Below are 14,772 nucleotides of genomic sequence, written 5' to 3'. Positions count from 1 at the left end.
GTGGAAGTGCCGCCAGATCCACGCCTGGATCTGGCGGGGAGGCGACAGGCGGTGGGGTTTGCTGGTGGCGACGGCGACGATGGTGCCCGGTGGAGCAGCGGTGGGCGAGGTCCGACTCCACAACGGCCGGATCCAGCTGGACGACAACAGACGGCGGTCGGTCACGCTTGACAGCGGTCGGTCCGGTGCTAGCCTTCTCCAGGGCTTGTGGATTGGCGCTGTCGGTGTATGGGTGGTGATATATTTTTTCATTTTTCCTGGTTACGACTCTCCAGGGTTATAATCTTGTAATTTTTTCTGCTCTATCAATAGAACTTCGTACAGTCTTGTGCGAGTCGTTAAAAAAATAATAGAGTAGATGATTTGGAGCCAATAGTTAGCTATACTATTAAATTGCTATAGACGACTGTCAGAATTCCAATGTAGGAAACTTGAATTGGAGTAGTTCTGTCAGGACACAAAATTGCAAAAGCGCATACACTATTGAGAGCTGCTACACATACGATGTTTGCTTACGATCAAATGTTTCTGTTAACAGCTGCTTATTCCAGTCCTAATCTCTTTTCAAAATATTCTAGTCCTAAGAAAATGTTCACTCCTAGGTGGATGGCACAATCAGAAATCCCAAAATTCCATATCACAATACAAGTAGTAGTCAACCCAAGGAAACTATTACTACTACAAAACATCAAATATGTGTCGCTGCAATAGGAGCCGGTAGTGCTAAAACCGGCACCTATAAGCCATTTCCCACCTCCGCGGGTTGAAATTGGGAAAAACCGGCACCTTTAAGTAATAATAGGTGTCGGTTCTAATTAAAAAACCGGCACCTATTCTATTTTGTGCCGGTTTTTTATAAAAACCGAAACCTTCAAATATTAAAAACCGGCACTTATAATAAATTATAGGTGCCGGTTTTTTTTAAAACCGACACCTATCATTGAGCCGAGCCGGAAGAGCCGAGTCGGCGCGGGCCCCACCACGACGCTTCGAGACTCGAGAGGATAAGGTCGATCGCTCGCTCGTCTCCTCTCGTTCTCTCCGCTCTCTCTCCCTTCTCTCCTCTTCTCTTTCTCCTCTCCCGACGATGGAGGCGGCGGTTGGAGGAGCGGTGTGCGGCGGTGGCCGCGCCCTCCCCTCCGCCGGTGCGGCGGTGGCCAGCGGCGGCCGCGGCGGGAGGCGGCATGCGGCGGCGGTGGGGAGGGGGGATGCGGTGGCGGCGCCCTCCCCTCTCGACTCTCTCTCGCTGGATGCGCCCCCCCCCCCTCCCCTCACCGGCCAGATCCGGGGAGGGGCGGCCTTGCGGCGGGAGGCGGCATGCGGCGGCGGAAGGGAGGGGGGATGCGGCGATGGGACGAGAGGCGGTGGTGGCCTGGAGGCGGCGCCCTCCGTCCGTCGGATCTGGCGGTCCGGCAGCAACCATTTTCTGTGATGATTTCTTTGATCAATGTTTTGTGAATGATTTCTGTGAAGTTCTTTTCTGCGAATGATCGTGGATTAGGGATTGGGGATGAGCTCGATGCATCGGCTCGATTTGAGCCGATGTGTCGAGCTTTTTTTTTTTTTTGGCTCGCGAGTGGTCTAAAGGTGCCGGTTCTGAAAATGTGATTTGTGCCGGATCACTCATCTGTGCCGCCTTCATTGTGCCGGTTGGAAAAACCGGCACCTATTAGAGTTTTCCAACCGGCACCGTTTACCATTTTTATAGTAGTGTATTCTAAACTCTCGAGGAGAGAGCTGAAAATCACCCCAATCTGGTCACTTCCAGACTTCCAGTTCCTGGTAGGGGCGAAGCGTCAACGACTTGATGCCGGCGCACTTGGCTTGCAGGGCGTCGTCGACGGCGGCGAGGCCGGGGCACCCGCTCACGTGGAGGAGATCCAGCTGAGGGCAGCCATCGACAATGGCCATCAGCTTCTCCTGGCTGACGCCGATGCCTTCGAGCGTCAGGTGTCGCAGCTCGCGCATCGTCGCGATCCCGACCGGCTCGTCGCCGTCGAAGTAGGCAGGTAACGCTCCGCACCAGCGTACGTGGAGACGCTTCATGCGACGGCACGCCTTGCCGGCGACCACGAAGACGTCGCCGTCGATATTTCTGCAGCTGTAGAGCGTCAAGTCCTCTAGCATCGGACATTTCGTGATGAGCTCGGTGAGTCCTTTGTTGGAGACACTTGTGCATGACTCGAGGTAAAGACACTTCAGACAAGGTGACCTGTAAATAAAATAATATATAATTCGTGCAAAAATGTAAACAGCATAGAAATTCAAGTACGCAATTGATGATCTACACATTGGACGGAAAATAAAGAAAAAAGCAATATTAACTCGATATGAAAATTTTACAGAGCAAAAAGTTGGAGAAGTTTTGTAGACAAAGCATTATTACCTGTCTGCGACATAGGTGAGGAGATTATTGGTAACAAACCTCTTCCCCTTGAACACCTCGAGCTTCCCGCCGGAGCGGTCCACGGCGACCTTCGCCATGGCGCAATTTCTCCGCGACACGTCCCGGGGGTGCGAGTGCGACATGTCGACGCATCGCCATAGGTGAGGCAGCTTGGCAGCTTGGAGCCACGAGTGGCACACGAGGCCGGCGCCCATGAGGACCTCGATGGCGCGGCAGCTTGCCGAAGACGACGGAGAGCGCGTCCAACGGCAGCTCCGACCAGTCCCTCGTCTCCGGCGACAGCTTCTCCGGCACCGGCACCGGCAGGGCGTCCATGGATTCCACTGCAACACCTGAAATCTGAAAAAAAAAAGAAAAAGAAAATACTGTAGATGGAAGTTTGAGATATCAGAGAAACAGCTTCGATAGATCCCCTACCTCCACCGAAGACATACTCTACTTGTCTCGCCGTAGGAAGGGAGAAAAATGAAAAGCTCAATGCGGTAAAGATCAAGGCGCGATTTATATATATAGGACGCGAGAGGTTGAGATGGCAGATGAGTCGCTTCGTTTTCTCTCCTCGGGGGCGGTGCACGATCTTGGGCTAGTGGCATTGATGTCGCACAGGAAATTAGGTGTGATTGGCTCAAGAGAGCAGCGGTTGAAATCCGACCGTTTGATTCACGATCTTGGATTCTTGGCATAGTCAAGGTTAATTCCAACACAAGACACCAGACATAGTTTTTATAAACTTCACATCATAAAAAAAAACTAGTACTAGACACTACTCTTTTAATGCAAACAATATTATTTCATACTTAAATTTAATACTACTTGTCGACGGGGGATATCCGTAGACTGGATATAAAGGGTATTATGGTACGTTGGAACGAGGATCTACGTAATATGACATCAAGCAAACAAAAGACAAGGATTATACTGGTTCAGGCCCCTTGATAGGTAATAGCCCTAATCCAGTTGGTATGGGATTATATGATGGAAACCGCAGATTACAAAAGAAATAATGGAACTCGATGATACCGACGAGACCGTAGTCGAGTTGGTTCGACTAGATCACCTGGCGACTTGGCTCCCGTAGGCTCCGGCTTCATAGGCTGTGGTGGATGTGTTGGCGATAAGATTCGATGCCTTAGGTCATACCCAGGGGGTCCCTTTTATACCACGGGTCAGTCGATCTCCAAGTAGGACTCGAAGATATCGGACCCCTCACGATATGGCAAAGACTCAGCCTTATCCGAGTAGAACTCCTTCCATCTGTGGATTCTGTATCTACCACATGATAGATTTCCTTAACGCATACATGAACTATCCGTACACGCGTGGGTATACCATATCAGTATACAACGTATATCCAATGATATAGGGTATACCTTATCCATAACCCTGACACTTCTTATCTCACATGATGTCTTGGATGTTATGTAGAAACCATGTCTTATGTAAGATCTGGCTTTCTTTTCTTTCTTAATTTATTCACTTTGTCACATCATATTTTATCTTAGGTGGTAGTTTATTTAATTCTATGGACATCATTCTAGTCATTGGGTTGGTAATGGCCTAATGGGTAAAAAATTAAGAGTATCACCAATAGTCCCCTAGTCTATTCCTAAAACTCATTTTGATAGATTTTAGTCAAAAAAAACAGCTTCGATAGATCCCCTACTCTCCTGCCCAAAATTTGAACTTCCCATCTCCCGAATTCTCGCTCTGTTGATAAAGAGAGCGCGATCTCACCTCTTCCACTCCCAATCGTGCGTTTCCCGCCTCTCTCCCATTCCTGCGCGTGGGAGCGATCTCTTTCTGCGCGCGGGGAAGGAAGAAAACAGAAGGGCCCATTTTTAGTTTTTGGGAATTAAATTTATGTTTTCTTTTGGAGGGAGAAGTTTTTTCACTTCATATTTTCAGTTTAGAAAACCAAAAAAAATCAAAATTTGGAGATAGATTATTGCTAATTTGTTGGTGATGCTCTAAGAGCAATATAAGTATTTTACGTACTCTATTCATCCCAAAATATAAGTCATAACTATTTTTTTCTTATGTCTTATAATATAAAGCATACATGCGTGAATACATTTACTATCACCTCTTGGTTCTTTAAATTTGGTTTATTTTAATTTATGTACTATTAAGTCTTCCAATCACATTGCTTGCATGTATGGATGTGATTTAATCAAGAAGGTGATTAAATTCTTTCTCGGTCTTTGTATTAGGAGTGGTTGAGCATTCTATTTTGGGATGGAGGGAATACTAGTTAGGCTTAAACCAACTATAAGCGCATGCAGAAAAGAAAGATAAAGGAAAATATGGAATATTGGCTCACATCACTACTACAAAACTCTTAATAAGTACGAGTTTATACGTACTGGCTCATTTAAAATCAGCACCTATTAACATTTTCCCAATTTTGTGGGACGCAAAAATATAGAACCGACGCATTTGAGTAAAAATATACCACTTTTCGAGAAAAATTGGCACTACTACTACTACTATCATTTTTAAAAAGAAATTAACACCTATTATACATTAGAGGTACCAGTATTATAGGCATCGGTTAATTAAAAAAATCAGCACCCATACAACCCAAGCTGAGCCGAGCCGGCCGGCAGGACGCGTCATTATCCACATGCACTCACAGCCTTTGCTTGATCTCCCCCCTCTCTTGTTAGATCCCCTCACGATCTCGCCTTCACCTCCACCTCCTCCCCAAGTTCCACTCCACCGTCGCCTCCGCCACCACTGCTCCCCTCCTTCAGTGCTCGTTGGCTTCCTCCCCTATGATTTATCACTCCAAGCCCTAGAATTCATCATCGGCGTGTGGCAGCGACGACGGTGAGACTTGTGGGGGGCACAAGTAGCAGGCGGCGGCGGTGTTGCTATGGCGGTGGAGGGACCTCACGGTGCTCACCAACGCGTCGGCCCTATGGAGGGACCATGTGGTGCTAGCTGACGGCAACGCACGGCTCAGGCTGCACGTCTACCGGCAGTGACTCCACCTCCATCGGGAGCACACCAAGCACAACCTTGGTATGTCTCTCCCTACTACTACCCGTGGCGCTCCTTCTTCCTTCGTCCCCCGCCTCATCCCCCCCCCACCCCAATCTGATTCGTGGTGCCATGTTCTTGCTACTCAATGGTGGCAACAACGTCTTTTTGCCAGAGCTCCACCTGACTGCAGCGACGCCTTCCCGAGCTCCAGGGCACATATCGAAGATTTATTTTTTTTTCATATTTTTTATTTAAAAAATTATAGGTGGGCACATATATATATAATCTTCATAGGTGCCTGTTCTGGAACCGACACGGCGACACCAATACCCGAGGTCATTGATGCCCCCAAACTAGGTGCTAGTTGGAAATCCGATACCTATACGAGGTTTCCAACCAGCGGTTATTGGGTTTTATCTAGTAGTGAATATAAGAGTTAGTTCTACACATGTTCCAAATAAATGAATTAAGTTTACAGTGAAAGAAAATACTTTCTCCGTCCAAAAAAAGAATTGTATTAGGATGTGTCACATCTTAGTATGACGTTGGTTTTTTGGGACGAAGGAAGTAAGAGGGAAAGAATTATAGCTAACCTTACACATCTAATTTATTATACATGTAAGTTCTAATATAAGGTTACATCTAGTACTTAGCTTTACCATTAAACTTGCTGTAATTGTTGATTTATAGGAACAAAATTACTGCACGTTCAGGTTTCCCACGTGACACGATTCCACATGATAGGTGAACAAAGACAAACAAATGACACTACTAGAGGATTGATTTTTCTGGACGCCGTCCCTTTTGTTTCCATGCGGTTCGTAAGTGGAACAGCACGGAAAAAATAGGGGACCGGGCGTCGGGCTATCGCCCGCACGGGAAAATCGATTTTTCCGTGCGGTCGTCCTAAATGAACCGCACAGAAAAATAAACCGATTTTTCCGTGCGGGCCTATTAAGAGAGCCGCACGCAAAAATAATCATCCCTCCTTTGTCCCATCCCTCTCCTTTATTCTCTCAGTGCTCTCTCTCCTATCCTCTCCTCGCGCGCGCCCCTCCTATCCTCTCCTCACGCGCGCGGCGGATGTAGGCGAGGGCGGCGGCCCGCGGCGACGGTGACGGCGGCTGCCCGCCGCGAAGGCGACGATGGCGCGCGGCTGGCGTAGGCGACGGCAGCCGCCCCCCGCGCGGATCCAGCGGCGGCGGCCACCCCCCGCGCGGATCCGGCGGCGTGACGGCGGCGGCGGCCCTCCGACAACGACGGGAAGGCGACGGTGACGATGACAGGAAGGCGGTGGATCTGGCCACGGCGACGGCGACGACGACGGGAAGGTGGCGACGGCTAGGTTTAGGGTTTTGTTTTTTCAATTTTGGTTTTTTTTTAATTTTTAATTTTCGCGTGCGGACGACATAAGCACCCGCACGCGAAAATCCGATTTTCGCGTGCGGTTGCGCCGCCCGCACGCACAAATAGCGATTTTTGCAGACGTACTGCTCCAGACGGGCTGAAGCTCCGCACGCGAAAATCCGTTTGACCGCACGGGAAAACCTTCTGTGGAGTAGTGTGACCAGCATGCATCAAATTAAACTACTCATACATTAGTAAGATTTATAGACAGCATCCTAGTCAAAACCGAAGTCGAGATAAAAAAGATCATCATCACAATGCAAGGTAATCCTTGAGCCCGTCGTAATCATAAGCGAGATCATCATCAGACTGATCATAACAGTAGCAGTCGTCGTCATCCTCGTCATAAGAGCAAGGTCAATAGTACTGTCGACAGTCGGCTATACTTTATCTCCATGTCATTTTAGAGTTAATATTATAGCCAATTAATACAATAGAGAAATTGTTGGACGGGCTATATCTCATCAATCAAATAATTAACTGTGCATGCATATACTAAAGTGTATGATCAAAAGTGCACACTATCCTTGTGACCATTTATGCGTGATATGCACATGAGCCTAGAAAAAGAAAGCCACGGTTCGTTCATGTGTTCAGAAACGAACACAACAGCATATAGGAATCGGCAAATCAAAACCCAAACCGGATGAAAGACGAGCAAGCGGCGGGCGGCGGCAACGAACGAGCTGAGATCAAAACTCCTTAAGCATTCACCGGGACTGTAGATCGATCCAAAAGCCGGTTGGCCAGATGAATCTAGAGCGGCAAGCGAGCGATTTGGCACATATCGGGTCGAGTTTTTTAGCCATGGACCATGGGCGAGAGTAGCCTCGCAAGATGCAGGCAAGCGGGATTGGAGAAACATTAACGGAGCTGAAGATTGGCGAGCGATGGCGTGCGGCAGCGCGGCGAAGATCTTGTCCGGCATGCAACGGAGAGGAAGAGGAAAACGCACAGGGGATCGGACGAAGTGATGGTTGGGCCCACAAATGTATTTTCTATTGGCACCAGGAACTGTACCTACATATGTATGCGTGCTATCGCTAGCGCTAGAATAGTCGTCGGCTTCCTTCTCTCTCCGCGATTCTCTCCCTTCCAACTAGGATTTGAATGATCTAGAATATTTTGCAGCCTGCTGAATCAGCTTATTGTACCCGCTCTAACATTATATTCAAGGTAGCAGGGAAGCTTCAGTACGTATCTTGATCTTGGCACACTTTGCTCGCAGGGTACGTAGCATCGACGACCTTGAGCTCATAGCACTCCCTGATGCCAATAAGATCAAGGTGAGGGCAGGGGGCTCTTCGTTGTCGATGTCGATGATGCCCCCTAAAATCAGGTGTTGCAGGTGGCGCACCGTTGGAATCCCCAGCGGCACATCGCACCCGTAACAAGGTCGCTCAAATGCCGTTCGTAGCTCGAACCGCTTCAGCTGCGGGAATGATTTTCCGGTGATCACATTCAAAGCGTGGAAGACGACACTTCCACAGTTGATGAGGGCGATGTCCTCTATCAGCGGACACTTTGCTATGAACTCGATGAACGCTTCCTTGTAGACACTGTAGCATGAGACAAGGCACAGGCGCTTCAGCTTCGGTGACCTGATGATGAGTAATATAGTGAGCAAGGAACGGAAAAAAAATGTCAACTTATCAAATGATGGTGTGGTTGTTTCAACGTACAGCATGAACATTGAAGTACTTCAATGATCAAGTTGATGCGATGTGCTTTTTTTAAAAAAAAAGTTGATGCGATGCATTTTAATTTGTACTAATATACTAACATAGTACCGGACAAGACATGTACTACTACTACGAATCCAGATATTGTAAGACGATGTGTCACATCCAGTACTAGATACGACCGCCGGTTCGGATTGTTACATTATACGATGACCGGCGGTCGGACCGGAGCCTCTGCCGGTTCGGTCCAGTTAAAAGACCGGATATGCAATCAAACCAATATATAAACCGGTCAGACCGGCCAGTTTTCAGAAAAAACCGCTATAAAACTGACAGGTGTCGGAGTGATTTGATCCCAGGATCACGTGTGAGGGAGGAAGCCCACCAACCACCAGGCTATCATCCCACTTGTGTTTGAAAGGAACGAGTAACATATTTAAAACCTACTGAACCGGATTAGACCATTGGTTCAACCGGTTGAACTAGTGAACCATCGAACCAAAAGCCTCACCAGTTTAATTTTTTTTAGATAATGGAATATAACATCCTGGCCTTTGCTCTAAAACGAGCTACATCCAATTATTATAAAGTTGCACTCATAAAAAGAGTGTAGTTCAGATTAAAAAGAACACACCACACCAAAGCAGAGGAAACCAGACCAAAACGAGGAGAATACATTTATTCAAGTCTATTTGTAAATCTCCATCCATAATTGGTAAAAAGTTGCACAACCATCGACTCCAACTTGCGGCATGCAACCTTTAGAAACTTCCCATCATCATCACACCTTTGTAGCTGTGCCCAACACCGGAGCCAGTGTGTTGCCCTAAAAATTACTTGCATATAGGAAATAGATGGTGATTTGTCAAAAAAAACATATCATTTCTACTTAACCATAAAGCCCAGCAAATGACAGAAAGCTCCCACCAATATCAGTTTACTCATTTTCTTGTCCGGTCTTAATGACTATGGCCGAAACAAGATTGAGTACATACCTGTCCCGTATATAGTTGAGCAGCCCATCGTTAACAAACCACTGCCCCTCGAACGCCTCAAGCCGGCCATCAGAGCGGTCCACGGCCGCCCTAGCCATTTCGGACATGACAATGGGTTCCTTCAGGCTCAGGGCCTCGTGGTGAACCATCTCCACGCATTGCCACAGGTGAGGCAGCTTGGCGGCGTGCAGCCATGAGTGGCACACGAGGCCGGCGCCCATGAGGAGCTCGATGGCGCCGAGCTTGGCGAAGATCACCGAGAACGCGTCCATCGGCAGCTCCGACCAGTCCCTGCTCTCCGGCGGTAGCAGCATGCTTTCCATTTGATTCCTCCACCGCAAAACCTGAAGGCAGAAAACAATTAACTGTATCAGGCTTGGAAAAAAATAAATCAGAAATTTGTGAAGAAAAATTGTTGGTTCAGATTGATCATACTAGTACTCCCTCCCTATTTTAATGTATGACGCCGTTGATTTTTTAACCAACGTTTAACCATTTGTCTTATTCAAATTTTTTATGCGAATATAAAAATACTTATATCATGCTTAAAGAACATTTGATGATAAATCAAGTCACAATAAAATAAATGATAATTACATAAATTTTTTGAATAAGACAAAAGGTCAAACGTTTGTCAAAAAGTCAACGGCGTCATACATTAAAATATGGAGGGAGTACTAAGGGCACCCACAATGGTTATCTATAGGCTCTCTATAAGAGATCCATGTCAGCATATTTTCCTACTTGGAAGAGATTAAATGAAGAGAGAGAGCAAAGCTATCTACTAACTTGGAGATAGTCTATAGAGAAAAACGAGACAATGTATTAGAGAGCTATAGATACCCATGTAGACATACTATTGAGATGGTTTACTATTAATCTAGTCTATTGCTGAGATGTACATGTTTTATAGATAACACCTTACTTTACCATTGCGGGTGCTCTAATTAAGCTCAAGCTGGCGGCGTATTCGAATAGCGCGCGGCGCGGGGATGAAGAATGGAAAAGCTCATCGTCAAAATAGACGCATTTTATAGCGCAAAGACGTACGAGATGAATAATCCATTGGTAATGCAAACCATGCATGCTTGCTTGACGGCGGCAGAGGCGAAGCGTTCTCGCGTCGCGTGCGCGATGCGGCCCGTCTCGCGTTCTGGGGCACTGTATAAATGTGGCATGGCACGGGAAATCTTCAACTGCACGGTGATCGAGAGGGATTGGTTTTGTTCGCCACTACGTAGTATACAAATCGTGTCCACGACCAGCGGCGAACACAAACAAGTATAATTGAGGAGAGGAAGCTAGAGATCAATTAATACCACTTGTCATAAAAGTTAATCGATATAGAGGAACGACGACTAACCTTACTGATCGCTTCCGTTATTAATCGCCCAAGACATACAGGTGACGACACAGGGATACATTATATTTGTTAACGAGGTTCAGCCGAAGCCTACATCCCCGGGGCTCTGATTTTATGGGCGTCCATAATCAGAGCCCCGGGAGTGTAGGTTTCAGTTGAACCTCGTTAATAAATATCGTGTCTTCCTGTGTCGTCATCTGGCATGTCTTGGGTGATTAATTACTGAATTAATCGAGAAGTTAGTCGTCGTTCCGCTCTATTGACTAACTTATATAGCATGTGCCGCTCGTGGCACAAGGCGACCACCATGGTGCCGGACGTATGGCGAACCGTGGACATGACGGCGCACCACACGATGCTACGATAGATGAAGGCGAGCGCACTGTGCGCTGTGGCAAAGGTCGCCGTCGACCGCGCCGACGGCCAGCTTGAGGCGTTCATGGGGAGGAAGTTTGTTAGCAATCAGCTCCTCAAGTACATAGCTGACAGGTAAAAATTAAGGTACTTTCAGTTCTTCAAGTAGTAGTATATTGAACTATTTGAGTGCGGGGCTTTTAACTATTTGCCACTCTTAGGAATGGTGCTTAATGATTTGCCACTAGACCCATATGTCACAGACACATGAGGTCCCATCTGTCATAGACAGTGAGTGGCAAATCGTTAATTGCCATATTTCAAAAGTGGCAAATAGTTAAATTTCCCCAAGGTAGTGTTGTCTTTAATTTCAACTATATTTCAAATTATGATTTGAAATGCATACGTAAAATATATTCCAATAAAATAGAGGGCTGATATACAACGGAATCCTGTTGGGACGGGATGATGCCGGTTAGGTATTAGGGCATAATACTTCTGAGGTATCATGTCCTAATACCTAACCGGTATCAGGCGATACTTGAGAGGTATTAGGTGATAACTATAAGGTATCAGGTGATACCTGTCAGGTATCAGACGATTCCTACCATGTATTATATGATACTTGCGAGATATCAGGTGATACATGTCAGGTATCAGGCGATTCCTACCACATATTAGGTGATACTTGCGAGGTATCATGAGCCGGGTACCAAAATGTCGTCATTGGTGGTCCCACCATCCACGTCCCACGCCGGAGCTCGTCGCCGTCGGCCGCATCCTCCACTGTCCACGCCACAATGGAGCTTGTCGGCGGCGGCCGCTCATCTGTCATCCACGCCCCACGCCGAGCTCATCAGATAAGGTAGCATTATAATGAATATAATTCGAACATATAGTAAAATTGGTATTCATATACTTGGAAAGTAATACAATATCAGAGTAGTATAAAGAAGATTATTCTAATAAAAGTACAAGTCTTACGAAAGAAGGAAAAGCTACTAGAGCCATACCCGAATTCTTCCGAAGACTCCGAGGACTGAAGATTCTATTCTATTTCAATTCCACTATATTCTACAAACTAAACTAAACTTGAGAGATGAAATGAACTTCTTTGCTTGAGGTGTATGAAGGAATGGAGAGAGCCAGCTCCTTAAATAGGCAGGTAATGATGGTTATGGCGGTTAGAAAGGTTGGTAATACCCTCCAACCGCCATAGGGAGTGAATCTCCACCGTCCAGAAGAAACCATGTATCCAACAGCACCGGGAAGGGTTCGGCCGAACCATGGGCTGGGCTTCCCTAGCCCATTTTCGGCAGGTGGCCTTCTCTTTTGCTCCTATATGCAGACTTGAATTTTGACTCAATCGGTTATGTCATTTCTGCATTCTTGGTCCATTCATTGATAAATCTAATTCTCGATATCGCCTAATTGATTGATCGCTTGTTTTTTTTATGTCGATTCTCCTTTATTTTATGTCCATTCTCTGCAAGAGGTTAGTAATCCTAGTGCCAGTGGAATATTTATTATTCTAACCCAAATATGCATTGCAAGTATAACTAGTTCTTCTTTATTTTGGTAGTATTGATGGTCGAAACTGATCTCTAACGACCGTCAACAGTAGCACTCGAGGCTCATGTGGTAACCCCTTTAGATATAAAAGGATGTCCAAGCCTATTGAGGAAGGGGTTGAATCCCACAAACTCTGGGTGAGAGGTTGAGCTTTGGCTTCCTCACCAGAGATTCAGAGACTTTGTAAGCTCTTGAAAAATCATTATACACAGGAGTAGGGTACTACACTCTTTAGCGGCCCGAATCTATCTAAATCTCTTGTGTCTCACCCATCTCGAGGGCCCGACCCCATTGAGATAGCCAACCACTCCCTTTTCTCAAACTCCTCATTTCTGCATTCTTGGCCCAACTCCTTTTCCGGTATGACTTGCTGAATACAGTGGGTAATACTCAGTCTTGCTATTTCTTCCCCATACCAGAGCTGAAGTTCTTCCTAGTTGGAGCTTTCTCGGAGAAGTTGGTTTCATCGCTGAAGGATGCCTAGGGAGTCAAGCTTTCAAGTTTAGCTCGCTTTTATCTTTCTGCTGCATTTTTGTAATCTTTTATATGTTTGTAAGACGTGGATATGTGTGTCAACAATTGTCGTTTGTGTACTCTGGCTGGTCCTGGACAGAGGTTTTAATTAATGCACATTCAGCTTAGACATTCTGGTTCGTGAATTTTTGGGCGTGACACCAGCCAGCGCACACACGTCCATTAGGAGCTCCCGTGGACATCTAACAATAACAGGGAAGAGTTGTTGCCCCAGATCCCGGTGCCCTGAAATCGAGCTTATGGCTAGATACACCACGATATGAAGAGGAACATAACTTCTTTTTAGATAATAGAAATGGTTTACATATCCAACCTCTACCTACAAGCAAACAACCAATGTATTCTATAATTGTAAATGGAAGAAAAAAATACAGGGATGTGACAAATTCCCAACTCCTCACCAGAATTAAAAGCTAAGATAAATCACGTAAGTCCTAGCAAGTAATTATGTAGGTGCTACCCTATCCAAAACGATACAAAAGACCCTGGTTACTAATTTTAAGAGTGTAGCACTATTATGCATAATATCATGCTCCTATTGTGATAGCATCAAACACCAAGTATAAAACCAACTGGCAGACATAATCATAACCGGTAAAGGAGTAGCCATTTTTAGTTAACAAAAACTTTATTATTTCTACGTCGCCAAATTGATCAATATAGAGCACGTCCGAAATAAAACCAATTTCTTTTTACCTTTTGGCGCAGCTTTAAAATGCTTTGTTGCTTTTCTTTCTCCTTTTATTAAATACGGAAAAGAGATGGCCATAGTGGCCGACTATAGCGCCCCACGATCGAACACCTCATGTGCCCATCCCACACGATCGGTCGTGAAATGCTTGGAAAGCTCCAACAAACAACTACCTGACGTGAACTCTTGGAGAATGCTGCGCGCTGGGCGCCCGACGGCAGAAGGAAAAATCGGACGCCTCAGGCGCCGGCGCATCCTGCCGCTTCTACTTTAAATAGTTTTAAAATGATTTTTCTTTTAAACTAATTATCCAATCTACGATCCAATCACACCGTTGTATTCGTTGCAATTAAATCTTTACAACAAGACCACACATGATTATATTTCGACAAAAAAATATTTTAGCTTTTCTATTGATATTTTTTTGAATGTTGCATATGATATCTTTTGATGCTTCAACCAGTAGTTTTATGATGTTTCAGCTAGTGTACTCGCGATGTTTCACTATGTACGGATCAAAGGTTGCAGTGGATTTTGATATTATGGAACGCGTCGTTGCAACAAATCACCCATATATTTTGGAAACCCCCTATTAAGAGATTTTGGTTTATTTTTTTTCCACCAAAAATGTTTCACTTAATGTACTCACAATGTTTCATTATGTATAGATCTAATGTTGCAGTGAACTGAAATATTCCATTGCAACAAAAAACACACATATTTTGGAAACCCCCTATTAAGAAAATTCGTTTCATTTTTTGTTCCACCGAAAAATGTTTCAA

General features: G+C 45.7%; 2 protein-coding genes across 2 annotated transcripts; both read right to left on the bottom strand.

Annotated features, from left to right (window-relative positions):
• Positions 1-1,061: 1,061 nt before the first annotated feature.
• LOC107276736 (putative F-box/LRR-repeat protein 23) lies at positions 1,062-2,601 on the bottom strand. The gene is made up of 2 exons (XM_066303514.1): positions 2,387-2,601; positions 1,062-2,284 (listed from the first exon to the last, which is right to left on the bottom strand). Exons 1-2 carry the CDS (start codon positions 2,599-2,601, stop codon positions 1,759-1,761), a joined length of 741 nt encoding a protein of 246 aa, XP_066159611.1. The 3' UTR covers positions 1,062-1,758.
• A 5,369-nt stretch (positions 2,602-7,970) lies between these two features.
• Positions 7,971-9,799, bottom strand: LOC107275601 (putative F-box/LRR-repeat protein 9). The gene is made up of 2 exons (XM_015793722.2): positions 9,477-9,799; positions 7,971-8,400 (listed from the first exon to the last, which is right to left on the bottom strand). The coding sequence occupies exons 1-2, from the start codon at positions 9,797-9,799 to the stop codon at positions 7,971-7,973; spliced, it is 753 nt and encodes a 250-aa protein (XP_015649208.2).
• Between the last annotated feature and the right edge of the window lie 4,973 nt (positions 9,800-14,772).

The sequence above is a fragment of the Oryza sativa genome, chromosome 8, assembly GCF_034140825.1.
Source record: "Oryza sativa Japonica Group chromosome 8, ASM3414082v1".
Taxonomy (NCBI): Eukaryota; Viridiplantae; Streptophyta; class Magnoliopsida; order Poales; family Poaceae; genus Oryza; species Oryza sativa.
Note: the sequence above shows the minus strand (reverse complement) of the source record. Positions and strands in the feature narration are given on the sequence as shown.